Genomic DNA, 27,527 nt, shown 5'->3' with positions numbered 1-27,527 from the left:
GGAGCCCACAAGTTTGTAGCACTCCCTTCAGCTCTTACGTGCCATGGTGCCTACAGCTCCTTTCACTGGCCTCCAACCTGGTATCCAAACTATGCCGCCATTTCCACCAGTGCTCCAAATTAGGCAAGATAGAAAGCAGTCCCTTGGGTGTCCCCTGAGAGATCAGGACAAAGCAAAAAAGCTCCATTCTTTTCCTTCCATTACATGGGAAGAAACAGTAATTGGACATGCTATGACAGAGAAAGGGAAGGACATAGGTAAGCAAACCCCCCCTAAATTTCAAAATTTCCTTTCATATTCAGAGGTGGGTTTTTTTGGTGGTTCTTTTTAGGTAGACATTCACTTGGCTGTTGCAAGTCCTTAACTGATTTCTAGAATTTTAACAAGGCTGCTTGGACACTGCTATTCATGTTTCTATGGGGGAAGAAGTGCCTGGAGCATCCTAGTTCACCGTCTTGCTAATGACACTCCTCAGCACTAGTATTATTTAAAATTATTAACAGCCTTTTGAAGCCAATTTGCTTCCTTTCATTACCTTTAAAGATGCCATAATTGCCCAGCTGGGCATGGTTGAGCATCAACCTAGGATCCAGGAGATCGTGGTTCAATTCCTGGTCAGGGCACATGCCTGGGTTGTGGCTGGATCCCCAGTTGGGGAGTGCAGGAGGCAGCCAGCCAATCAATGACAACTCTCACTATTGATGTTTCAACTCTCTCTCTTCCTCTCTCTCTGAAATCAATACAGAGATATTAAAAAATAAATAAAAATGCCATAATCTTCAACTGAAAAGTATTGACCTCTTTGATTTGGTTAAAATGTAACAACACAGCAAGAAAAATTGAATGACTTATGATCTATTACCAGCAAATATGGGGACTACAATTTATAAAATCCCAGTATTTTTTAATGCTTATTTTGCTTAGCAATCCATTTGTATTTTTATAAGTATTCTAAGAAATCATAACTGTAGGACTAGGGAAGTCAGAACATATTGAGGACTAAAGTATTTTGGTATGGGTGTTAATGAAGAGGTAGGATTGGAAAGCAGGAAATGATAATTACATTCTAAATGAAAGGTATCAATAAATTTGATAGGACAGATTCTAAAATGTACATGCAAGAAAAAGATGTAAAAATTCAACATTCATTTGTGATAAAAGCTCTCAGCAAAGTGGTTTAGATAGAATGCACCTCAACATAAGGTTGAAAATGTTTTCTCCTATTCGGTAGGTTGCTCTTATTTTGTTGTTTTCCTTCGCTGTGCAGAAGCATTTTAGTTTGATGTAGTGCCATCTATTTTTTTATTGCCCTTGCTCTCAGTTTCAGATTAAAAAAGTCATCACCAAGACGGACAATAAGGAGCTTACTGCTATTTTTATTTCCAGGAGTTTTCTAGTTTCAGGTTTACATCCAAGTCTTTACTCCATTTTGAATTATTTTTTGTGTACAGTGTAAAATAATTATCATTCTTTTGTATGTGGCTGTCCAGTTTTCCCCACACTATTTATTGAAAAGTCTGTCCTTTACTCATTATATATTCTTGGCTCACTTGTCATAAATTGATCATGTGTGTGTAGGTTTATTTCTGGACCATTAATCTGTGTGTCTGCTTTTAAGCCAATACCATACCATTTTGATTACTATAGCTTTGTAACTAGTAGTTTGAAATCAGGGAGTGTGATGTCTCCAGCTTTGTTCTCAAGATTGATTTGGCTCTATGAGGTCCTTTGTGGTTTCATATAAATTTTTAGGATTGTTTTTTTTCTGGGAAAAATTACATTGGAAAATTTAATAGTGATTATACTGAATATGCAGATTGCTTTGGGTAGCAAAGACAATTTAACAATATTCTTCCAATTCATGAGCATACAATATATCTTTCCATTTATTTTCAATCTCTTTCAGCATCTTATAGTTTTATTTCATCTCATTTTATTCCTAGGTATTTTATTCTTTTTGATGACATTACACATAAGCTTATTAATGAACTATAAGGAAAAGAAATTAATAAACCAGTGTAGAGAAACACAGGTGATTTTTGCATATTGATTTTGTATACTGCAACATTACTGAATTTATTAGTCCTAACAGTTTTTTTGAAGCATTTTCAGGGTTTTAAAAAAATGTCATCTTTTCTGTTTTGGATGCCTTTTTTTGCCTAATTGCTCTGGTTAGGGCTTCCAATAATGTGCTGAGTAAAAGTAGCAAGGTTAGGTAGGCATCCTTGTCTTATTCCTGATTTTAGAGGACAAGCTTTTCACCATTGAGTTTGATGTTAGCTGTGTGCTTGTCATATATGGACTTTATTAGGTCTACACACATTAAGGGGGCAGGATAGTGGAAATAGTACTCTAATGATTAGTGTTAAAAATCAGCTTCTGGCTTCTTCACCTGATTGTTCTCAGCCTGGGTGGGATTTTCACCACTCAGTGGTGGTTGGCAACGGTTTGAGCAGAACCATGTCTAAAGATTTTGGACTATTCTTTTCTCCTTCCAGATGTTCTCAGTTCTTCTCTTTGAGCCCTCACACCTAAGCCAATAGAAGCATTGTTGCAATGTGAAAGCACATTGCTAAGACATACCCATTTTACCAGGAGCCTTTGGGAGACATATTGTAACTTGCTAACCTGTAGGGATCATTTAAATGGGAGGAGTTGGGGGCACTTAGATGAATATTTGGAGTCCCTTTCTCAATCCTCATGCCATAGCTGAAAGACTATACTACCCACTCCTTAGTAATGAGTCAGAGGCCCCTATTTTTACCATTTAGATTAAAATATTTTGAAAGTAACAGGTATATATTGGATTTCATTTCTCTGAGAGAACCCATTAAATTTCTTAAATTTAGCCGAGGGCTGAACATGGCTCTCAAAAACCTAACACATGACTCTCTCATTTTAGATTCAGTTTGAAAGTAAACAAAAGCAATTTCTGGACTCTAAGGATGACTCAGACATTTCTTTTATATATCACCTATTTTATCCCCAACTTTTAAAAACAAAAACATTTTGACCACTTTTCAAGAAGACATCCTGATCTTTTATTAAGTATGCATTTAAAGAAAGAAAACATTCTTCCGATGTCAAGATTAAATGTGTTTATTTTGAGTTAGTGGATACAATGGCATATTAGATACCGGCACTCCAAGCTACACCTATGGATTTTCCTCTAAACCTTCACACATTGTCAGTTTCCATTTCTCTAACACTCCACCACTGGGCCTTCTATTTCTAGCAAAACCAGAGTTTAGTTTTTTTTTTTAAAAAAGTAAAAGCAAGATTGAACACTATATTGTGCTTCCAGTGCCCCCAGAAGGATTATAATTGTCTCAAATAAATGTTTGCTGTTTTCAGTGAAGGGGAAAAATTGATAGCATAAGCACTAGTACTGGCACTACTAGAAGAGAAAGAACAGAATACAGGTTAAAAGAAGCATTTTAGGCTGGAGGAGTTAGTTTCCCCTTAGTTAAAAAATCCACATATCATGGATAAGACTTCAAAGCTCAGTTGTTCCATTGGTGGGCCACACACTTAAGCGTATTGGCTAGTACATTTTTGCATTGAAACAGAAGCAATACAAGCTTTATGCTCTACCATTACACTTCCAGATTTTTCACTTAATATACCTGCCAACCTAATGATTCTTGCATGCATTAGAATTTGCTCTTGTAGAGTTAAGTATTTCCCCATCCCTCCCACGCCCGTAAACATTGCAGTACAAACTCTTCACCAAATTTCATGAGAATGTTGCAAAGAACAGCTCTGTGCCACCTCAGGACAGGACCTCCCTGTGCCTCTCCAGGCTTACAGATGGATCAGTAGTAGTAGTGATCGCATCTCTTCTGACATGCAAACAGACTCTGCTCCCATAATTTCCCATGCCAGAGGCATACAAGTCGGCAGGTATGCATACAAAAGAAATGGATAGAAAAAAGAAAGGAAAAGCTTTCTTGTTAAAAGCCTAACGTCCTAGAAGGAATCCATTGCTTTGAATTCACTTAAGGCCTGTACAGGCGAAATATGTTTCTTCTGAGACCCTCGTCTAACTCGAGTCTGGAATTCTTCGGGCTTCTCTCTCTTCACAAGGGGCTTCTTCTCTGGAGCCTTCATCTTCCAAGACACAACAGGTGAGTTGACAGCTGCTGTCCCATAGACTTTCTGGTATTTGGTGGAGGCCACGTAGGATGCTTTTACCGTGAGGACAACGGCATTCATCAGGTTTTTAGCTGCCTGGATGAGCGATGTAGCACTGTCCAGCTAGAGTGAGACACACCTGGGTTAGTCAAGGCACAACATTCTCAAGACGGTGGTGCAATTGTACAGTTAAAACAACACTTTGTGCAAATATCAGTACTGCCCCAAAGGAGCAAATGATTACATGGTAAGACGAATAAGCTAAGAAGCAGTCACCTATCTTCTCTCATCCCTGCTCCTAAGGTAGAAACACAACAAAGGATGCTCCACGATGCATAGTTTATTAAAGTCCCAGTACCTCTGAAGTAAAGCCCTCTTTTGAACATGTACGAATTCCAATGTCAACGAGTTTTTCAAAATAGAATATCTCGTGCTATAAGCTGATTGGTAATGGGCATATTCATTCAAATGTTTGAAAAGCATTTGGCAGGCACTGAAGAATAAAAAGGTATAATGGGCTACATTGTAATTGTATGTCCCGCCCCCCCCAGTGGAAGTGTCTCTCTAGCTAGAGATTACTTCTCCATCCCAAGTTTAGGATTGTCAGGGATGCAGGCAGCTAAGCAGAGGAACATCCATAGGTGTTCATGTTTATTAAGCTTGAGTATCCATTTACCTATTTATTCCCAGGTCTTAAATATACCTCCTATAAGAATATCAATGATTGTGCCAGGCTGTTGTAGGTCAGGGAGCACCCAGCGAGATGCCTATGTCCATGTGTTAATGAAATATCGATTTGGCACCATGTGCCAAGCACAATTGTCAGAGCTCTGTACTTCCCCTTTATGGAGTGGCGGTTATTGTCACTGTTATTTTATGATGAGGGGACTGATGCATGCAGAGGTCTGGTAACCTCCACAGTTTTACACAGCATAAGTGATGAAGTCCTTACAGATGGTATTACTGTACCATACTGCCATGCTCTTGGGCAGGATAATTTCAAAAACACTATGACAAGTCACAGCTCAGAGCACAGGAGGTTTAGGAGCTCATCCCAAGACTCAGGCCAGGGATTTTTTTTCTTACGTTATCTTTTTTCTGCTTTTGACTGGACAGTGTGGTACAGACTGTATACTAGACCATTAACTATGTTTCAACAGTCTTTTTCCTTCACTTCCTGAACCATAAATACTGGGAAAGATCAAAACTGCATTTCCCAGACTCCCTTTCAGCCAGAATTCCACATGTAAGCTAGTCAAGGGAAAGAACTAACAACTGGACCGAATATATTACTCCAGCCTCGGGCGCTTGAGCATAGTTTGATCATTCATCCAACTTCTTATAATACAGCCTAAGGAAATGTATCCACTACAGTTAGATGAGGGAGCCAAGGATGTTCCTAAGTAATGTAGTTCCTAGTTGTTGAGATGATGTATTGTATAACCTGTAATTGATGGACCATAACTACATGAGAGAATTGGGAGCTAGGCCCACAACCTTCTGGGTACTAGGTGGTTAACAAAGGGTTTAAGCTCAGGAACCCGAACCCCAACCCCGCAGCTTCCCTGTGTGATGCAACCTGCACTCACTTCAGCTTCTTGTCATTTCTTGAGACCAAAACATGTAAGCAATGACCAGGAACATGCTGTTCTGTTCCCGATCCATTAAATAAAATTGTGCCGAGTTAAGAAAAATATTTTATGACAAATGAACCGAATTCTTCCACCACCAAAAAACGCCCCCATGCAGTCAGATAACTGGGGATTAATTAAAGATGCTTGCTATGTGTGAATTACTTGCAACATCATAGAACTGAGGTTTCACCACTAAGAAAAATAAGATTAAACATCAGTATTACATTGACCTGAGAAGCAAAGTGATTTGTGGATTAGAGCCATGAGTCAGCAAATATTGTTGCTGACTGCTTTGTGAATTAAATCAACCACTTCTATTACACTGTACAAGGTACACACATACCAAAGTAACTGCTTGACCCAGGCTGTTTGTACAGCCTACGCTTCTACAACTAGCTAAGGAAAAGCATATTCTAGATTATTCATGTTAATACAAGAGAAGTTTAGCATGAATTAGTGTCATGATTCTCAAACATTCTCTGAACCAGCAGTATCAGCATCACCTGGGAACCTGTTTGAAATGCAATTTTTCAGGCCCATCCAACACACTGTGAATTAAAAACTTCCAATCCAGGGGCTTCTGATGCATGAAAAAAGTTGAGAACCACTGAAGTAATGAAACCCAAAGACTACAGGAAGGCTAATTTCACCCAATGAGTTCAGGACTTTCACCATACGTGAATTTCGTAACCTCAGACAGTTATGACCGTTTCACTTTTTCATCTTTTCCATTATAGCCCCAGGTAGAAGTGTAAATAATGAAGGAAAGAGATTAGTAGAATGCTGAGACAATCAGAGGATCAGTCATTGTTTCTTAGCTAGATACTATACCCTGTGGCCAATTGACCAGTTTCCTATAAGTCTGTCAGGTTTCAAAAAAGTAATATTTATAAAGTTAATTCTACTGTGTGCTATGGGTAAAAAGAGGGTGAAATGCTATAATAGTACAGACATTTCTGCTGATTTCAGAGCAATATAATTAGTAAACAATTCCCAAAAGGATGGTGTCTAATTCTGCAGCAAAAATGATAGCCTGTCTCTTCAGACCCCCTTTGCTCTCCTAGCCTGAAGCAGGAATTCTGTGAATGAACCTAATACACTGGTCAAGGGTGAGGCAGCTCTGAAACGTAGAGCCAATTTTTTCATTCAAGCCACCTGGTAGGGCAGGTCCGGATGGGTGGCAAAGCAAGGAGGGGAAGGATCTGGCCGGCTAAACTTGAACAAATATACCATGTAGATAATAAGCCCCATGTAAAATTAAAACTTGAATTACCAAGGGAAAATTTTTCCATATATCCTATACCCACTGAATGATTGAGATAATTATCAGTACAATAATTTGTTTTATTTAAAAATGGGTCTCCTTTATGCTCTTCCAAAAGAGCACTGCAACCTGGTTTCCAAGTGGCACATTTTGCTGAAAAATTCACTTCCTAAAAAAAAAAAATACCTTAAAAAGAGTAACGCTACATGGCCACCTGTAGCCTTTAATTCAAGGTTTTGGAAAACTAATTTAACATAATTGCATTCTATTTTGTGATTTATACTGTAACCATGGTGTTTTCAAACACGACATGCAAATGAGTCTGTATAAAGTTTTAATAATAATAACCAACATTAACTGAGCAATTAGCAGGTGCTTGGCTTTGCCTTGGTCCTTTTAATTAAATTGCATGATTTAAATTTCAAAAAACCTTGAAGTAGCAACTTTCATTACCCTCATTTTACAAGTGAGCAAACTGGAGCTTAGCAAGGTAATCCAGTGTGGCCCCGCAGGAACTGGCAAAGCAGAAATTACCAGTATCCTCTCTCTGAAGCCCCCCATCTCACTACTTCTCTGAAGCATCCTTGAACCTCTGGGGTTTTGTTTTCCCAGGGACTACCTGTCATTCAACATGAGCCTCAGTTATGACCTCTCTGGGTGGAAGCCAGCCCTTATCTCCCCTGGTCTGTGACTTTTAGTCTCACCCTCAGGGCCTTAACTGGATCTCCAGGCCCCCGATGGGCTCATCCCTCCGCGACCTTTCCGGTGTCTTCCTGCCTTGGATTCTCCCTCTTGGTGGCAGTGCCTGGAATCTGAGGCCTGCAGATTTCTCTTGCACTTGGTTAACTTCTCTGAAGCACGTTCACTACACGGCCGTTAATGACTGGTTGTACCCCTGGCTGGGGCTCACCTACTCTAACTGGTGTGCTATGCATTTACCTGTGCTAGCTCTATGACAGCCTCAAAAGTGGGCCAATCACAGCTAGTCCTCAAGTTAGTCCTCTTCTACACTGGACTTTTCAGCTAAAGGAGACTCATATTTTTCCTGCTTAAGGGCCTTTATATTCCTGCTAGATGCCCCATTCAGTTCTTATACCTAGTCTAAGAGAAGCTAATTTTCACTTACTTTAAAAAATAAGAGCCTACATTTAGCAAACATGTCCACAAGCCAGTCTCTGGTTAGCTCCCCAAGGTTCCTTTCTCATTCAATCTCATGATCACTCCTGACGCAGGAAATACTCTTATGCTCCATTAGGATTTTGAGAGCCATACAAATAAGAGGCTAAGATTAGATCTGGGCAGCCTAACTCCAGAGCCCATGAGCTAGCTATTGCTCCATGCTGCTTCCCAGAGCCACATATGACAGAAGAATCCACAGCCCCCAACCCTAGCAGGCTGTGGTAGAATCATTCTCTCTGTTCCAAGTTGTAGGTGTCTGCAGTCCCTAACCACAGAAATTAGGCTCCTCACAATTCTGTCACTATTCTTTTAAAATATCAAAGTACTATTTTAAAAAGGCAGCAGATGTTTCCTCACATCTTGTTCTATTGCAGTCCATGAAAAGCAAATAAAGGGGTGAGAGCTCTTTTACAGCTGTTCCTAGTTTTTTTCCTGGCTCTCTTTCTGTCTCTGTTACCACTCTTAACTTCACCCCACTCAACTAATAGAGCCCTCTTTCCTGATACCATTCTCATTTTGTGTCTTGAATGGAAAGAAAATACTAGAGGGGAGATTTGCATGAATTGTGATTGTCATTAATTGATATTTGTGCTGCGTAAAAGTCCTCATGTCAAAAGATGAAGACTGTCATGAAAAGGGCTTAATTAAAAATTTACAGGATCAGCTGAAGAGTTCTAAAACTGCACATCTTAGGTTCCACGCTATTTCATTAACAAGAGATTTATGCCACAAGAGGTGTTCAGTTTCCATAGAAACAATTGTGACTGCATGACTATCACACTCTTTTACATGAAAGTGTAACTATTTCTTGAAATGCTGAATTCCCATTTACTCTTCGCTCTTAAGTCTGTCCCTCCAACATTTCTTCAGACACCTAGTGCGTGCCTAGCTTCTGCCAAACACTGGGCTTTAGTGTTGAGTGCACAAACATAGACACAAACTAAAAGGTTTAATGCTCTGAGATACGTGCTAAAGGAACAGAGAGAATGGGGGATCTACCTTGAGTCAGGTAGGGACAGGGTAAGAAAATAAAGCCTCACTGTGGTCATGATAAACTCGCCCTAAGGACTGAAATAGAAGGTTATTGGTGACTGAATGGTTGAGTAGCGAAGGACAGTTCTCAGAGTTCTAGCTTGTACCACTGGATATAGTGATGCTCGTAACCCAGATGATAGCATTGGAGCACCTGTCTTCCCTCTTATTTCTAAGTTTAACTCTGGACCTACTGGGTGTCAGGTGTCTGTGTTACACGTAGTTATCAAAGGGACAGTTGAAATTATGGAAGTGCAACCCAGGAAGCTAGATATAAGAAACCACATATTTGCTTGTATTAATCTCCCCCACAATTTTATGAACAGTGTTCTGCATACTATGGGCATATAATTTATGTCAACTCTAATTTCTTGTTTCCTTCAAATTTAGTATTTATACAGAAAGATAATAGAATGTGAATGAAATAGTAAATCTATATTCTTTTACCAGGTCAGAAAGTCCACAAAATGTACTAAAAATTCTCTCAGCATTATGATTTCAACATCAAATTCAATATTCTTTTCATAATCGAAGCTATAACATCATCAAGAAATATCTTAACTATTTCCTTGACAGCCAAGGCTACTTTCTAGTTTAAGTGATTAGCAATCACTCTTGATAATAATGAACTTCCTGGGGCGAACCAGCAATAAAACAAATGCAATTTAGATTTAACAGCTGGTTTGAAAAACACATAAAAAAAACCATAGCATAGTCAAAAGTGGAGGAAAATACATTGGATTAACAACATAACATAGTAAATGGCTTAGCATATTAAATTTGAGAAGGCCAGGCATATAATTACAGAACAGTTAAACATTAATCAATTCAAAATATGCATGTCGAGCTAGAAATACAACCTGGAAATGAATCTATTTTCAAAAAACAATAAACCACAAATGGAAATTCCAGGTACAAAGCAATCTGTCCTTGGGTTAAAAATAATGCAAGTGCCATGAGAGACAACTGGCTAAAGTAAACAGAATAAAATAAAACAAATCCATTTGAAGGTGATTTTGAACTATTATAAGTTTGCCTTGATTACCTCAAAAAGCTTCGATGTGCCTGGGAGAGGGCACCCATTCCTATTTGGGCGTAGCCTATTTTCTCAAGTCAGAATGAGTAGTGCCCCCAATTTTGAGAATGCTAAAACTGTTCTGCAAATATGGGCAGGCTCCATTTTTGCTACTTCCAAGATCTTTTAATGGTAATAACTTCTTGTTTCTATGTTAAACACTTTTAATGGAACTATGCTATGCAATTCAGGCCTGGGGGTAGTGTTTTGGGGGAGGAAGTTGTGATGGGAGAATTGACAATCAATTGAAAGCAAATACCTTGAGAAAATTGGAATCTTTCCACCAGAGCTGGTCATTTATTTAAACAGTCATCTAGTTAAAATGAGTCACAAATTGCTTGCAGGAAAGGAAAAAACAAAGACTTTGCAACAAGCCAGCTTTGTTAATGAATGGGAGGTTAGAAACCCTGAGCACTGGCCTATTACCTGCCAAGGAGAACATTTCATGTTTAAAAAATCCATGAAGCTTTGAAGAGATATTTGATCTCCTTAGAAACTGATACATTTGAAATATCTGCCTACTTTTCCCAGAGTCTATATCAATAACTTTTTAAAAAAACTCTAGCAAGTGCAGTGTAATAAATAATTCAACTTAATCACATGTTTTCTCACTTGCGAAAAGGCAATTCCTTTGTGGCAAGCCCCCTCCCTCTTCATCAACAACGAAGTGAGTGAGCAAGACAGTAAGAGTGGTGAACACAAAGCATCAATCTGCCCCTCACCCCTGGGGTGGTCATGGCACTCTGCTCCCTCAGAATCTGCTGGCTGGCATGGGTAATAAAACTTCTCTACCTCCCTCCTCCCAGAGGTCACATTTTGACAGAGTTGTCAAAAACAACGATGTGTTATCAATTGTTCCTCTACTTCTAAATTTAAATTAACTTGTTTAATACTTTTCATTTTTGTTACTAGTAATCAGATCACTGACAAATACTTTTATCTAAATGCTGCAGATACTCTTTTTACACTCATTATTGACACCATAGTTGCTAATTAATGAAATCATAAGCATTAACAGAAGTGCAAAGCATGTGGGTGGTGATAAAAATTAGCTGAATATATTAAGTATGGTGTCTGAAGAGAAAAATGACCATCAGAGGTAGACTTAAACAGTAATCACAAAGTGCATTAAAGCTATTAATATGGGAACATTTACCAGTCCTTGATGACAGCTAGAGAAAATACTGTGGGATTATTGCAGTAGAGTTGGATTAATCCCAGGGTCTTCCCCCATTTGATTGTGGGGTCTTGAAAAGTAAGTATTTTACAACTTTAAGTAGCTGGTCAATCATGACAGGAAGGAGGACAAGAGGTCTGTGATTTTTCTGCAGGGCTTCCTTCAGTGATGCCAGGGTTGCAGCTGGTGCTCCACCAACACTGAAGGCCAGTAGTTAGGAAGCCTGTGTGCAATGGCTCAACATTAAGCTGGCAAAGGCCTTAGCAGAAAAGCACTGTAATCTCAGCCAGGCTAAGAAAAAAAATCTCCACAGAGTTGCTGAGAAATTTGCCAGTTGGCTCTTGGGTAACTTTCTCAACTGGACATCTCTGTGTCTTCTTTCTTAATTCATTTAGGTGGGTAGTAGCGCTTCATCGTCAGCCAGTCCACTGATTAACTGTCTTCATTTGCATTTTTTCAATTATAGGTAAGTAAACCTTGGGGACTCCCATGAAGGCTTAATTACAGTCAACAAATTTCCTAAATATGGCTTAGGGCCATTTTTCTCACCATTAAAGGCAGAACAGTTTTTGCTCAACCCATACATGTCATTCTCACTAAACTTGGAATCCCAAAGAGGAGTATTAAGATGTGCTGGCCCTTGGAAAGTTATGAACAGATACTTGTTTATCTAGGCAGGTCCCACCTCCTCCTTTACATTTCTTCGTCCCTGCACCCTTCCTTTCCCCACAAAACAGAATCAAGAGAAATAAATCCAAAGGGAGAATTGCCCATGGAGTTTTAGTCACCCACCATAATCCTGGACCAGAAGACAATTTTTGTGTCACCACCAGACACGGTTCACACCTTGTAGTAACACTTTAAAGGCTAAAGCTTTTTTTGCCTTCCCTCTAGGAGAACCCAGCTAGCAGAAGATCAACACCTTTGGTTCCTCTATTTCCCCCATTCTCCCTCCCTGAGCAATAGCAGCATGACTGGAAAACAAATCTAGGACAAGCCATTGTCCAAGAATCAAAGAGATGTAAGTCTTCATAAGATGGATGCACTAGCCACTCAAGGGCCCCGACTTTGTAGGAGTGTGCTGATGCCAGCTATTTAACACCTTATGAAATGTCTCCTAGGCTCCAGCATGCAAAGTGCAACTGATAAGTGAACAAGCCACATGAGTCAAGGACCATCTTCGGGTGCTGGTTGGTGGAGGACTGTGCCTAGGAAGTAAGCATAATCTGAGAACCCTGCATGATGATTCTCCCTTCTTTTCCTTCTCTTCACAGCCAGCCACAAGAAATAGTGTCATATGGTGGGGGAAATCAACTCCCGTCCAGCCCATGCCCCTCTCCTCCTCAGGTTGTGGAAAGAGCTGGTTGAAGCCTCCATTGCTACCTGGGTCCTGAATGAAAGAAGAGCCCCCCTTCCCCCAGGGACTGTTTGCTGCCTCTCCTCAGGATTCTAGTTCCCTCTCTCACTCTTTTCTTCCAAGTCCTGTCCATTTTCTTTCCTCTGGCAAGATAGTCTCACACTTTATGCTCTGCCTCCTGCTCTTCCTGTTGATCCCTCCCTTTCTTATAGTAAAGCAAAACCCGAGTGCTGGACTCAAAGCCCTAGTTCAAGCCCTGATTGGACTGATCTCTGGCTATGTGATCTTGAGCAAGCTACTTAGTCTAGCTCCACTTCAAATTTTTAATCTTTAAAGTACATAAATGTGTGTTTTTATTTTCAAGTATTTAGGCATTAAATGAGATAATGCCCTGAAAACTGAGTGCCTGGCATATGGTAGGCCCTTAGTAAATTTTAGTGTTTATTATTACTGTGGTTTATCTTTCCTTAAATTGCCATTTCAGTAATTATACACACACACACACACACATATATAAATTATATTTCTCCATTTCCAAGTCTTCCTCTTTATTTTCTCCTTTCAAGGTTCTCCCCATCCAGCATTTTGGGTTCTCTTTAACCCTCTTGTTACTGAATCTACTACCACTGGCTTGCTCTCAGTGCCTGAATATTATTCCAGTGTTAATGTGTTAGGGATAAAGGCATGAAGAAGTTTACAAGGGGAATAGAAAAGCACCAAACATTTGTATCTTTTCTAGTTCTACTATATTCTTTAGCTGAAGGAAAGGAGGGTTTTGTGTGCTTATAAGGGTTGGAGGAAGACTAATATTAGAAAGTCAAAATAACTCTCATAGGAGATACAGGGAAGACAATTTAGCCTGGGAAAGTGATGTTTAAAGGTCTAATTTAAGAGGCATAAAAATAAATAGTATTAAATATTGTATCCAATCAATTATAGGGCCTAATTCCAAAAAATAAAGGCTGTTCATTTTGATTAAGATATTTCTTATGATGCTACCTGGAAAGTGTAACATCTTAATTCATTAAAATTTTGTATTGTTGTCAGGACCCAGTTGAGAGTCAGCTACCGCAAAAATGGAGCCCCTTCTGGCCTAGAAGTCTCATCAAACACTGAAGATTGACCTCCCTAGACTTGTTTCATAAAGTCTTAAATCTATTTTTCTATAAGATGGACTATTTTTAATCTTTACCTCAGTCTTGAACTGAGCACCTGCCATCTCCAGCTAAGGTTAGCCTGTGTCATTTAATCCATCAATAGACTTGAGGTACTGAATCTATGTACTCTTTAGAGGTTGGTGAAAGGCTTATCTGACCAGCTCCCCAGAACATGAGTATACCAGTCTTATACCTTTGGCCATGCTGTGCAAATAATTTAGCAAAGACATCCTAAAGAAAAAAATCCAAGGAAGGGCATTGCCCAGGCTATGAGCTGGATAGGCCAAGAGAAAGCAAACAGGACAGATGCAAAAAACCCACAGTGGAAAACATTAAGACAAGCCATACTTGTCAATGCTCCAGGCCTCTTTCAGAACTAATAAAGCAAGGATGGTTGACGTGTGCCCAGCTGCTGTCATTTTTTCATTGGTACCTTTAGCAGGCATGCTCAGTCAATAACTGTACTTTGTTCTACTGATCCTAGAAATGCTCCCAGAAAAGTAGAAATCAAGATAAAACCCATTCATCATTCCCTCTATTCTATCCCTCCCCCCAAAGGCGATGCTTTGATTAAGCATAGCATGTTAACATTATTTCTTCCTCATTATCATAATTTTCTCACATAATTCATAAAGAACGATCTTTTAAATATAATGCAGTAAAATTACAGGAACATATGTAACAATCACTAACAAAATTTCAACTCTTCTTTCATTATAGAAATGAGAATTTCGACAAGAAATAGATACCATTATTCAAGGGTTAATAAGAAGTCTTCAGTATAATGGATAGTTTAAAACTAGTAATTTTAATTAGTTTTAAATTTGAACAGTTGATCCATAGCTTTTAATTAAACACATTTTTCTGCCTACTTTTAAACAGAATAATACCTTTGAAATGTTTTTCTTCCTCATCACTGCTTTTCCCATTCTAAGATATGCACCATCTACCAATTTTATCACATATTCAAGTAATTGTTAAGTACTCACACTGTCAGTGTATATAATGTCACAATTTCAGGTAGAGGTTTTTCTATCTTCAGTTCAGGAGACAATTCAATGAGTTGTAAGCATCAAGTCTTTAACTCCCATCTAGATGACACTTCAGGTTCTTGCAAAAGTTACTTTTACAAATAAGACCTCTTGACATTTAGGGAGTGATCTAAACTTCTGCAGAGGTTTCCTACTGACTCTTAGAGATCTTGCCTGGGCCCAGAATGTTAACTCCACACCTCTACCCAAAACTGGCTCCTCCTACAGTCGTCTTACTCTGTTGTTGGCAACACAAGGCTTCCAACTGTTCAGGTTAAAAATCTCGTTATACCTTGTTCTCTCTGACCCAGCATCTGATCTGCCATCATATCCTATCAACAGCATCTTTGAAATACACCCATTGTTGGACCTCCTTTCACCTTCTCTAGTCTTACTACCATGGCAAAGCCATCAGAATCTCTCTCCCTAGCTCATTTCCTTTTAGCCCCTGAAGTATATTTTTAAACAATCCTGTTAAATAAACTCAATGTCATTTTTCTTAACACTGTCCAGTGGATCTCCCATCTCAGTCTGAGTCCTAAGCCACCAAAATGGTCTTCAAGGTCATATGTTCTGGTCCCCAATTGTTCTGATTTCTCCCTTGTTCACTCCACTCCTAAATACTGGTCCCTTACCTATTAACCAGACAGACCAGTCATGCCCACACTTCAGGACCTTTGTGTTTTTTCCTCTGTCTAGAATGTTCTTCCCTCAAATATCTGTAAGTCTTGGTCCCTCACCATCATTGAGTCTTTAACTAAATATCGACATCTTAGTGAAAACTTCACTTTTCAAACTGCAACTCCACTCCTACCTTTACCTCCTCAATGTGCTCTCCTCTTTCGGTTTTAATATTTCTTTTATAAACAGATCACCACCCAAACAAATATTTTCTTCTTAGATTCCCCCCCTCTTTATATGTCAAAAACCTAAAACAGCATCCAGCATATAGGTCTTCCATAAATATTTGCAACTTTATGATTGAGGAAATGACAGAATTGTCCAAAGACACAAAGAGGGCGTAATGCCTAGTCCCATACCCAACTACTCCCTCATGCCTTCTACTTGTTCATTCCATGGAAGATGACTGAGAGTGTGGAATTTAGGGACGCAATAGAGAAAGTAAACTTTAGCCAAATTGTAATACAAACCTTACTTCTTCCTCTTACTGTGCTTTCAGTCATAGAGCTTCAGGACTAGGCTTTGCTCAGAAAATGTCCACAATTTTATCCTTTGTTTAAAAGTCTGAGCTTTCTTTAAAGGCCATTTTTCTTATTAATATCAGCACCTCTGAGACACTGAGCTGTGTTTGCTAGGTACAGTGCTGGTGTCTTAATAAATGATCTCCAATCTTCAAAAGATATAGGTGCATACTATCATTCCCTTTTTGCATGTGAGAAAACTAAAACACAGTAAAGTTAATATTTTTCTAAACTTGGGTTCACAAAGTTCATACTACCATCAGTCCACTGTGACACCTTCCCTGAGCAAGATTTTACTGTGGGGTTTGCCTGCTCTGAACTCTATCTCTGGCTATTGGTGCCATTTATTTGGAGCTAAGCATGACTCATGGTGGGTATTACCTGTTCACACAATTGAGTCATGTAACCAGCACTTGTAAGAAGGTGGATTTCTTTATGACACAAAGGGAAAAATATAACACCAATTTCCAATCTTGCAATGATTCATATGAGATACGAACTAGGCAAGAACCAGGGACATTACCTTCTACTTACTCATTTTCTTGCCAGCAACTGAAAAATGTCATCTCCATGTATAAAGGAAACTTGATTAAATAACATCTAATTATTTCTCTAGCCACCATATATACTACTTCCTATTTAATCCCACATGAGAAAGATCAATTCTAAATTTCTACAACATTGCCTTTTAGTCTGCCATACGGTGGGCACTATAATATAATGTAAGGTTGGTTTAGTTTTTAAAAACCCAGTTTATATACATATATATTAGTATGTGTCAGGATACATAGATAATGGTAATAGCTATTTCCAGTTCAATTCCTAGTCTATGGAAGACAGAGTTCAGCAACATCCTTACATTGCACAAGATTACCCATTAGAGAAACGGGCTCTAATCTTGGCTATGCCAGTTGGACTGTGAAAGTTAGAAACACTCTAGTAACCCCTCTGAGCTTTTACTTCTTTACCTGTAAAATGGGGTTATTAATACCAATATATTTCACCAATTGTTTTGAAATCCAAGGGAGAAGGCAAATCTAAAACACCTTTTAAATATTAAATATGTCACTATAAAATATGATTGCATAACTTATGGTACCTTTGGAAGTCCTTTTAGAATCTTCATTATAATTTATTGGGTCATCTGGGGAACTCAGGCCCCAAAAATTCTGCACAGGGAAGGGTATTCCAGTAGGTGACAGGGCAGAATGAGGGTACTGCATGCCCTAGCAAACAAGAAGGTGCTTGCAACCGGGGGCAAGCTTTCTCCCTCCACCTGACAGCAGGCATGACTAAGGATGAAGTATGGGTGGGGTGGTCTAGCTACAATCTCATCTCTCCCATTTTCAGAGAATGGTCAAGAAATGTGATTCTCAAAAGAAATAGAGCACAGGAACCTTCCTATTAGAGACCTAAAAACTGGCTGTGGAGTACAGCCCAAAGAGATGTAGAAAGTCAACCAAAAATGAAGGTAAATCATTCTTGCAATATAAAGTACCAGCTCATTCATGGAATCGTTCTTGATTTCAGACCGATTCTCGTTGCATTTCCTGCTAGAATCAAATGATTAGTTGCTTATTTGTTGCTCTCTCTTCAAAAACTTTGTAAAAGTCTTGTCTTCGAGACTTCTGGCTGCTTATAAACGAGTATTTCCTAGCCCTTTACTGGCATGTTCTCCACATAAGCATATGGGTTTGGGTGTACACATCCCCACTGTGTAGTTAGGTGATGAATTCTCAGTTTAGACTGCCTCTTCAATTGATCTGTAAGACCAGCCAACTGATAAAAGTTGATGTTTTCTAGATTCAGTATATATTGAGCATTCCAAGCAATTGTATCTTTCCTATATGTTATATCACATAATCCTCACCAAAAAAAAATAAATCCATCACTTTATCTTCACTATTCAATAGGTGAAGGAAGTGAGGCTTAAAGAGAAGTAACTTGCTAGCTAATAAGACAATTATCAGGGATTTAAATGCATGAGTTCTGTTCCCAGGTACAGGGTATTTAGCTATATACTCAGCTGTTGAAGGCTTTGGAATAAAATAAGAAATTAAGGGCATTTAAGGTGGTTCCCCTGAGAAGCCAGGCTACTTCTCCATAGGGATGCCTGCTGGGCTTGGCCTGGTTTGGAACCTCACAGTCTGTTTCTCCCAGTGTGACTGTACTTTTAGGGGAAATGCAGCAAAAGCACCAGACCGTTCCGTTCGATCTAAAACTGGAAATAGTATTTCTTTGGTCCAACAAAGAGCCTCTATAGCTGGACAACATATTGTCTGGTTCTTTTGCAAAAAAGGCTGAGCTATACAAGGAACTTTCAAAGCCACAGATTAAAAGTCAGAATCTCCTCAAAAAACTGAAAATGCATAACAGTATTACCTAAAATCATAGAAAAATAGTAGTGATCCCTCTGAAAAAGCCTCAAATCTATGGAACTGAAAATTTTCTTTGGGGAAAAAAAGAACTTCCAAGGAAATCACAACTTTTAACCAGTGTAGAAAGATAAACATTAAAGGGTCGGAGAGAGTCTGGGACCTTATCTTGCCCTTTCTAAAAATCATGCTTGATATTAAAATGAAAGTTTTCTCAAGGGATTATACTGATCTTAGGCTAGATTCACAGGGACTCTTTGACAAAGTTAAATCATCTCTATGTTTATAATAAGATGTAAAGGCCACCTCATTATTTCTTTACCAGATACACTAAAATATGCTGAGGTAATACAGCTACCTCTTTGAAAGTAATTTCTGTTCCATTTGGACTCTCCACCTGTTACAGCTCTCCAACTTTCTCTTTAAAAAATTAATACTTAGGTGTGAAACATTCTATTTCTAACTAGAACTTGCTTGATTTCAGGGGCTCACGCACATTCATTTCAGCACTGCAGAGCTAAATATCTTAAAAATACCTGCATCTCAAGGAGACCAGCCTGCTGCATTTCTTTTAAAATATAATCTATTACTGCTCTTTTTCTTACTTTATTTGTAATCAGAATAGCTAAGGTGATATGCAACGATCTGTGAAAAGGATTTGTTTTTTAGAAAAAATGCTATAAAAACAATTAAACTGTTTTAACCTCAATACCCTTGTGTTTGTAAAAAGCAAGAAACTGAAGTCATTTTACCTTATTTTAAGGTTTAAATAACATTCTTGCCAAAGCCATGAATTGCCTGTCTTTAAGAAAGGAAGATTTGGGATAGCTAAGAATGGAAGGTCAAGACCTTTAAAAGGGACATAAAGATGATAGAGGATAATTGTGATGGTTTCTGAGGAGTCTTGCTCTAGGAAAGTTCTTGACCACACCCTGATGCCAGGCTCTGAGTATTTGGCCCAACACTGGAATCATTGTATCTGCATCTTCACCCTTACAGAGGGAAGGGGTAAGTGCCTCCACTTCAGATGGTCTGTATGTTCTAAGTAAAAGGTCAAGATTCCAACCAGACCTATGGTTCTCATCTAGGGCAATTTTGTCTCCCCACCCCGGAAAACACTTGGCAATGTCTGAGGATATTTGATTATTACTACTGGGGAAGGGAGACAACAGAGATGTTGCTAAATGCCCTACAATGGACAACCACAACAAACCCTCAAAACTAGGAATTATCCAGACTAGGGTGGGCTAAAATAATCTAATGGAACAAGTCGAGAGGTTTCCTAGGAAAGAGCTGAATCTGATGTCAAACTCTAGAAAACTCTCACCATAGTTCGTAGGGCTTTCCTCCATCCATTTGCTAGACCGGTATTTTTCAAAGTGTGATCCATGAGGCAGATGAATCAGGAACATTTTTTCCCCCTGATCTCTGGCATGAGTTTCAGCACTGTGGAGGCAGAGCCCAGGAATCTCCATCTTAATCTGCTACCCATGTGAGTCTTCAACACATTAAAATATGAGGACCATTACTTCGCTTCTCTGTTAAGTTCATTCCCTTCTGTATTTTCAATAAGCACCTATCCATAAGCAACTTTTCTAGGACTCCCCATGACAAAAGAATGTAATCTCTATAAGGCCAGGGACTTAGCTGTTGTTTACCTCTGTATGTCCAATGGCTCAACTGGAGTTGACATAAAAGAAAACAAGTGGGTACCTACATCACCCCAAAGACTATCTTTTATTGGGAAAGAAGATTATGGAAGAACATTAGCTATCCATTTAGTTAGTATTTCTACATTCTGGGTACTATGCTGCTAAGTCTGTGGAACATACTAACATATTTACTTTACAGATGAAAAATGGGACTTGGGTCCAGAAACTTGCCCAAGGTCACACAGTAACTATTGGGATTCAGAATTCAATTAATGTTCCATTCCATGGAGGTTATACATGGGCAAGAACTGCGAACCCATGCCTAAATCTCCCCAGGCTTTTTTTCAGATTCCTCATATGATGTAGGAAAGTGTTGAAGTTGGGAAATCTCCTTAAAGGGGGCTAACACAGCTAAGCAGCACTGTTTTGTCCTGTCACCTCTTTTCTTTTTCCTGTATGAAAAATGGTAAGGTGGAGAAGTAGCAGTCATCTTGGACTAAAAAGTGAACTTGAGAATAGAAGCCCCATATTAACTAGAGCAGACCATAAATCCAGAAGGGGTCTGAGTCCTTGATGCTAGACTCTGGGCTTCCTCTACTGGGCCTGAACTACAATATAGACCTATGTGAGAGAGAAACAGCTCTATTTGGATGACTTATCAGATGCAATTGTAATTAAACCTAATTAAACCATGTGCAAGGCTTTATAAAATTACTAATACTATTATTGGTCGTTAATAATTTAGGATACTTAATTTAAAAAAATTCACATCTACATATAATTAGCATTTTAATATACCACAACCTTTATGCAGGAGGGCAACTGAAATCAACCATGTCACCATGGCCCTTACTTTCAAATTCCTTTTTAAAATTCCTAATTTGATTAATTCAGTTCTTTTGCAAGAAATTATGTATATTTTCATACCATAATCTTAAAGTAAATTACAAAGAAATTAGTTAGCTACAAAAAATATTACTTGATCTTTGGCCCTCAATCTTAATACACTTTGAAATATTTAAAATAAAGTCAGGTGCTTTCATGTAGGAACAAACGAATGATAGACTTCAGCATCATTTATTGGGATTTTTTCAGTGTGATAACATTAGAATGACAAAGAAGCTAATGTATGAAGCACACATTATGTGCTCATTGTGCAAAGAACCAGAGGAAATGAACATTCAGCTACATTTCCTATCTTTATGGAGCTTACAGACTAATTGGGAGACATTAAATTAAATGTCATTACATTTCAGTGTCATACCAAGAATGACAGACAGGACTCATCATGCTGGGGTCAAATATCAGACAGACTCTGGAAGCCTTACCATGTACCAACCACTGTGCAGCCTCTAGGGAGTTAAATTCCCTAAACCTCATCTTTATAATATTTTTAATGGAGATGACAGTGTCTCCTCCATAGAATGACTAAAAACACCGTACAATGCAGTTAAAATGCCTAGCACAGTGCCTGGAACATATTAAGCCTCCTTACCTAGTATGTATCTTACCTAGTATGTTAATAATTGTTATTTACTATGGTTCAAGTGGCATTACTATTCCAATTTATAAGTCAGAAGTGAGAGCACAGAGGTTAATAACATTGCCCAATATCACCTAGATTGTAAAACACACAGCTGGTTTCCAAATTCACATCTAACAGCAACACTTGGCTCAGGAATTTAACATCTACCTTGAGAGAGTAGGGTATCCTCTAACGTGCTTTGCAGATCTCTGACATGTAAACCACGTGGCTGTTACTGTTCTCTGCTTGGCTTTTATTCAGGTAAAATGCTAGACCTTGAGGTAAACACTTTAGCCTGGCACATATTCTTAATCACCTAAGGTTACATTTGCCTGGGTCAGTGTGATAAAGGCAATGACAGAGCTACACATCATTGGTAAGAAAACTAAAGAAAGATCTTTAGGTCATCATGCCAAAACGCCAAATTTCAGTAGCTCAGTTAATGGCAGGCACTGGCATCCTACTTGTCAACTGCTTCTAGAATCTGACAGTATCACCATCTCTGCCCAAACAGATAAATATGGAGAAAAGCAAGGTTCCCTATAATTTCTTGAGTAGGAGGTTAAATCCAGAACGGCCTCATTGCTATAATATGAGACCCACCTTCTTCCAGAGCAGGGCTTATTCTCGCATCTTAGGCAAATGTAAAATACCTTTCTATTCCCTCTCTGAACTGTGTAACTTTCTACGCAGACTGACAGGCATAGGGTAACAACTGTTAGCATGAAAAACTGAGAAAAAAGCACTTCTAAATGATTATAGATTCAAACATATAGTTTGTAATTAATATACTTTTCAACATAGACCTTATAGGTCAGGTCCTAGACAACAGCCTGATTTTTTCCAATCATGATAGGAATGTTATCACATACATTTCTTTTTTCAATGAACTTCACCTAATTAAAATGAAAAAGCAGCCAAATGGCTCTACCAAACCATAGCCTTCAGAAACAAATACTGTCCTAGACTGTTTCCCCCACCCCAGATCTTGGCACAACTTGAGAGCCGAGAAACAACTTAGCTCCGAACTTCACTAACTCCTTGTGTTAGAGCAGGACAATGAAATATGCAAGATGGTCCCTTAGAAGTATGTAGTTTCATGCCTTTCCTTCAAGGAGATTTAATAGCATCACTTAGCAATTCTTAATAACCATCATCCTTGAAAGTTCTTTTTTTTATGCTTAACCAAAATTCAAACCAGTTTTCTCAAGAACATCCTCATATTACACTTTAAATCCTATTTTCCCCAAGTCTTTAATTTTAACATTTTAATACTTTTTTTTATTGAACATCCTTCCAAGAACATAGAAATATAATGAGTCAGTTTTGTTGCCTTGTAGAGGTTCCAAAACTTGGGTGTGAAAATGAATCACTAGGTATGGGTTGAGGGTCAGATGGGGCACTTAATTACAGATTCCAAGAGCCTACTCCCTAGAATGCTGGATTCTGGAGGTCTGCCTCATGGCCCAGGCCTCTGCATGCTAACAGACTCCTTCCACCCCTTGCTCGGCTTAGCATGGAGCTGATCCTCTGACCATTTATTTGATATTCCCCCCCCCCCCCCCCGCCGCGGCATTCTAATTTCATCTTTTTTCTCCATCTTCCTACTCATCTCTGACATCTGCAGGTCCAGTCAGCTCAGAATACATCTATAGCTCAATACTGTGTTGGGAGCCGGTGCCGTGTCTGGACATGGCCCACGCCACCTGAGGGTCTGGAGTCAGGGACTCGACCCTCCCCACAATGACTCTTGATATTGAGAGCCCGCTACATGTCTGGGCATGGTCCACGTAGCCTGAGGCTCTGCAGCCAAGGACTCAATCCTCCCCAAAAGTTCCCATTAGAAGCCGAGATAAAGATAGTTACCAAGGTCTGAGCTCATGCAGGTGGCAGAGTGTTTACTCTGAAAGAGCATTCAAATGGCCTTGTAGGAATGTGGGGAGGGGTGCTATTCAGCAAAATCAACAGTGCCTGTATATATTGAGCTGGGAAAATAAACTAGAGGCTGGCAGCAGGCAGCAGGCACAAGCTGCAGCCCTCCCGATCCCATCTTTTTTTGTGTCTGCCTTTTCTCCATCCTCAGGACCGTTCGACTCTGCCGGTGGGCTCCGGCAATACTGGGAGCATTCTGTTTCTCTTCTGGACTAATGCTTCCCTCCTATACCTGCGAACACCTATCCACTTATATATGAAGGCTTAAAAATATATCCCCCCTTTATAAAGCTTCCTCTTCACCCTATGGAATGCCCCATCATTTTGTATATATTTCAGTTCGAGTGATTATTATAATCTATTAGTTACTGATCCTGTCTCTTTTCCATATTGATGCACTGTCCATCCATAGAGTGACTACCACATGTTATTGACTCAATGTTTGTTGAATTGTAAATCTAACTGATCTTCTATTTCTAAAACTACCTCTTTGAGACATTTAAGGGAAGGAGGGGACAGTTGCCATCCTTGTCATTGTTCTCTTGAGACAAACATAATTCTAAAATTTCTAACTTTCTTTTCTAATCTTTATTATTCCACAAAATTCTACATAAGTCCTATTTGGACTTTTTGGGGAGAGTCTTCCTTTCTTTGTAAATCATGTTGACCATGGTACTTCATCATTCCCATCTTGACAAGTTTAGCTTTTAAAAGTGATTTTCTGAGATAATATATTCTAAAAATGAGTTTTTAGGTCATGATAGGAAACTAAGAAACATTTCACTGGATGATGTAAATCAAGCCCTTATCATCTGGGATAGGGGGTAAAGCAGTTTTCTTCATGGAATTCCAGTCTATTAGAAAGGCCAAAGTAATAACTTAGAAGGAACTTGGATCACAAGAAATACAAAAAGCAGTGCCCCCCCATATGATGCAAAGTATACACTGAAAATCATCTATAGCAACAGAGAGGCTTTCAAATGTAAGCATTCTCCTTTGTCAGTGTGGGCAAATCACGCCCAAATCAATAACTTCTTTCCATACAGGGAAAGACTTGCATAATCATGTGCAGTTTTACTTAGTGTTTAAACTTCCTCAACACTGGCTGTTTGAGAGCAGAATCTGACATGATTCCTGCCCAGTGCACAGAAACCTCCTTTTGCTTTGGAAAACCATCCTGGTTACATGGATTCTCCTTAGCTAACAGGCATTTTCCATGACCATCGACATTTCTAAACCTGTATGATAATCCCTTTCCACCTTCATCAGAAAACCAAAAAGTCTCAGCTCGAGTTTTCTTCTGTCTCTAATTCCTCCATTTAATCCATTTCTCTTACACATTTGTGGCCATGAGTGACCATATGAACTTTGGCGTAACTAAGAAAACAGCCACTTGATTATATCTTAATAAATAATCATTGCAGTTCACTCCCTTGTAGCGTCCCCGACTCTTCTAAACATGTATCACATATTGTAAAGTCAGCACACAATTAAGGTGGAAGGGGCTTGGGAAAAGTATGGGGCTGGGCTATAAGGAACGGCTTTGTTTGGATACGTGGCACATCTAAACACAAGATATCCTTTGCAACATTTACAATTCTCTCCTCTCACTGACCTGAGACGCTTCCCTACCATCCTTTGTATGACAACACAAATCTAAACCACTTTGTTCAAAGTTAGCTGAGGGCCTCAGCTTCGCAAAAAGCCTTCCCCATGCAATCCAGCGCACCCCGGGCCACAAGGGTATTTCTTGGTTCTTTGACACTTGACATATACCTGGGACTCTCAAAAAGGTTATACACTCAAGAGTAGGAGCTAGGCTATACATGCTTCTATCCCCCATAGCTTAGTACCCCAACACCACAAGAGAATTCTTGCAATGTTGCCTAAGTAATTTTCAATGTTAGAATCTCAAAAATCTGAATAACAGAAAATTATAGAGTTAAATCAGTTTTCTAAATCAATACATAGGTAACTATCATGGGCTTGATATTGTACATTTAAAAGAATATGACCCACTTATATTATTAACCAAATAATACATCAGATATAGGGTATACTTTAAAAACATAGTTTTCTTTCGGTTTAAATAATTCTGGGACCTAAAAAAAAACACATGTCTCATCAACTATTCAATCCCCCCCCCCCACATAAACCATTCTTCAAAAATATATGATAAAATCATAGATTTTTAAAGCAGGAATGCTTTAGGATATATCCATTAGATCATCTATCATCATTTTCCAGATGACGAAACAGAGGCCTAAAAGACCTAAGTGATTTCCCTTGTTAATCTAATTAGTCAAAGACAGAAATAGGACCAGTGTTCAGATCCCAAATTAATGCAACTTCTGTTATACTTCACTGTTTCACTTAGAGCACAATTATAACTTTAATACATATAAAATGAACTTAAAAAAACACTGAACACCACTATAAATGACACATGCACATGAGGATAAACAAGTACATACACAACGCATTCCATGAGAGACTCTAAATTTGCACAAGCATACAACACAACTGTTCTTAACTCACGAAGTTTAAAGATGATTGTATTCCAACGATTTGTAAAATATAAGCATTTCTTACCTGGCAGCTGTATGAGGGTTGATAAAAGACATTAAAAACTTGAGCTATGATTAGACATCAGATTTTTCTGGCACTGAAAGTTGGCTTATACTGGTGTTTAATAGAAGGTAGGCCAGAGATTTGAGAAGGATCACCCAATACATATGACTTTACCCACACTGCAGTACTAAGCTGACTGCAGGTGGTTATCACCCAAATCTTCCTATTGGCCAGTCATGGCTCTATTTTTCCTTATTGTACCTGAAATCACCACCATTACAGTCATGTCAAGTTAGAAAGCTTAGGTGGGGAAAATTACTTCAGAAATCCCCAAACTCCTCCACCTCAGGTGACAAAAAGGGCAGTACCTAGTCTATTTTTGGACTAATGCTTGAGGTGTTAAAGTGCATGAGTTGGGGAGTTGGGGAGGGGCGAGAAGATCTACATGTAATAGAAAAGCTATTGATGAGAAAAGACTCCTTTAAATTGCCCCCAATTCAACACAAATATCCATACTTTGCCAATTAACTCAGGATGTTTGTATACTTAAAAAAAAACAACCTTCTTAACTCAACACATTTCATAGTACTCATGATCCACATGAGGATGCTTTATCCTACCTCATAAAAAGTAACAGGGCCTAACATTGATGTGCAAATCCTTTCAAAAGCACCCACCCTGATGGTGAACAGCCCTTACAGATCGAACCACCTCTATGAACCTCCTCTGCCCTTTTATATAGAAGCTGACATCTTGACAGGTACCCAGGAGCGAACAAGGAAGGTGGAGGAAAATGCTCACTCTTTGCTTTCTAAATACTAAGGCATATAAGAGAAATAATCAGTAAGAGATACTCCAATGAGACAAAGGACAACAGCTTTTCACAGCTCTTAACTACCAAGAAATCCTACAAAATAGCATCAATATTATTACATGCAACAAAAAGTAGCAAATTTGGTTGTGACACCTTGAAATGCCTGCACCCTTAATCTTGCTAGAATAGTGACTTTTTAAAAAATAAATATTTTAGTCTTTGCATTAGAAACATTTTCACTTATTTATATCAAAACCCAAATTGTTGGCAACTCTTCTGTATCAGCTTCTTTCACAGTTTTACCCCACAGTTTTAGGAGAGGAGACTGATTCTCTGGGCAAACATCAATAACGGATAGTCTGTGATCCAGAAATCTTTCAAATGAAGAACTACCCTTCCTTTAAACAGCTCACTGG

General features: G+C 38.8%; 1 protein-coding gene across 1 annotated transcript in view; it reads right to left on the bottom strand.

Annotated features, from left to right (window-relative positions):
* Nucleotides 1-3,083: 3,083 nt before the first annotated feature.
* Nucleotides 3,084-27,527, bottom strand: part of CTNNA2 (catenin alpha 2) — a 976,906-nt gene continuing 952,462 nt past the window's right edge. The window contains exon 19 of the mRNA XM_087823861.1: nucleotides 3,084-4,257. Within this exon, the coding sequence (XP_087679987.1) occupies nucleotides 3,970-4,257 (288 nt within the window). The 3' untranslated portion in view covers nucleotides 3,084-3,969. The remainder of the gene's footprint in view (nucleotides 4,258-27,527) is intronic.

The sequence above is a fragment of the Miniopterus natalensis genome, chromosome 13 (genome assembly GCF_054644295.1).
Source record: "Miniopterus natalensis isolate mMinNat1 chromosome 13, mMinNat1.hap1, whole genome shotgun sequence".
Taxonomy (NCBI): domain Eukaryota; kingdom Metazoa; phylum Chordata; class Mammalia; order Chiroptera; family Miniopteridae; genus Miniopterus; species Miniopterus natalensis.
This window is presented reverse-complemented; position numbering and strand designations above follow the sequence as displayed.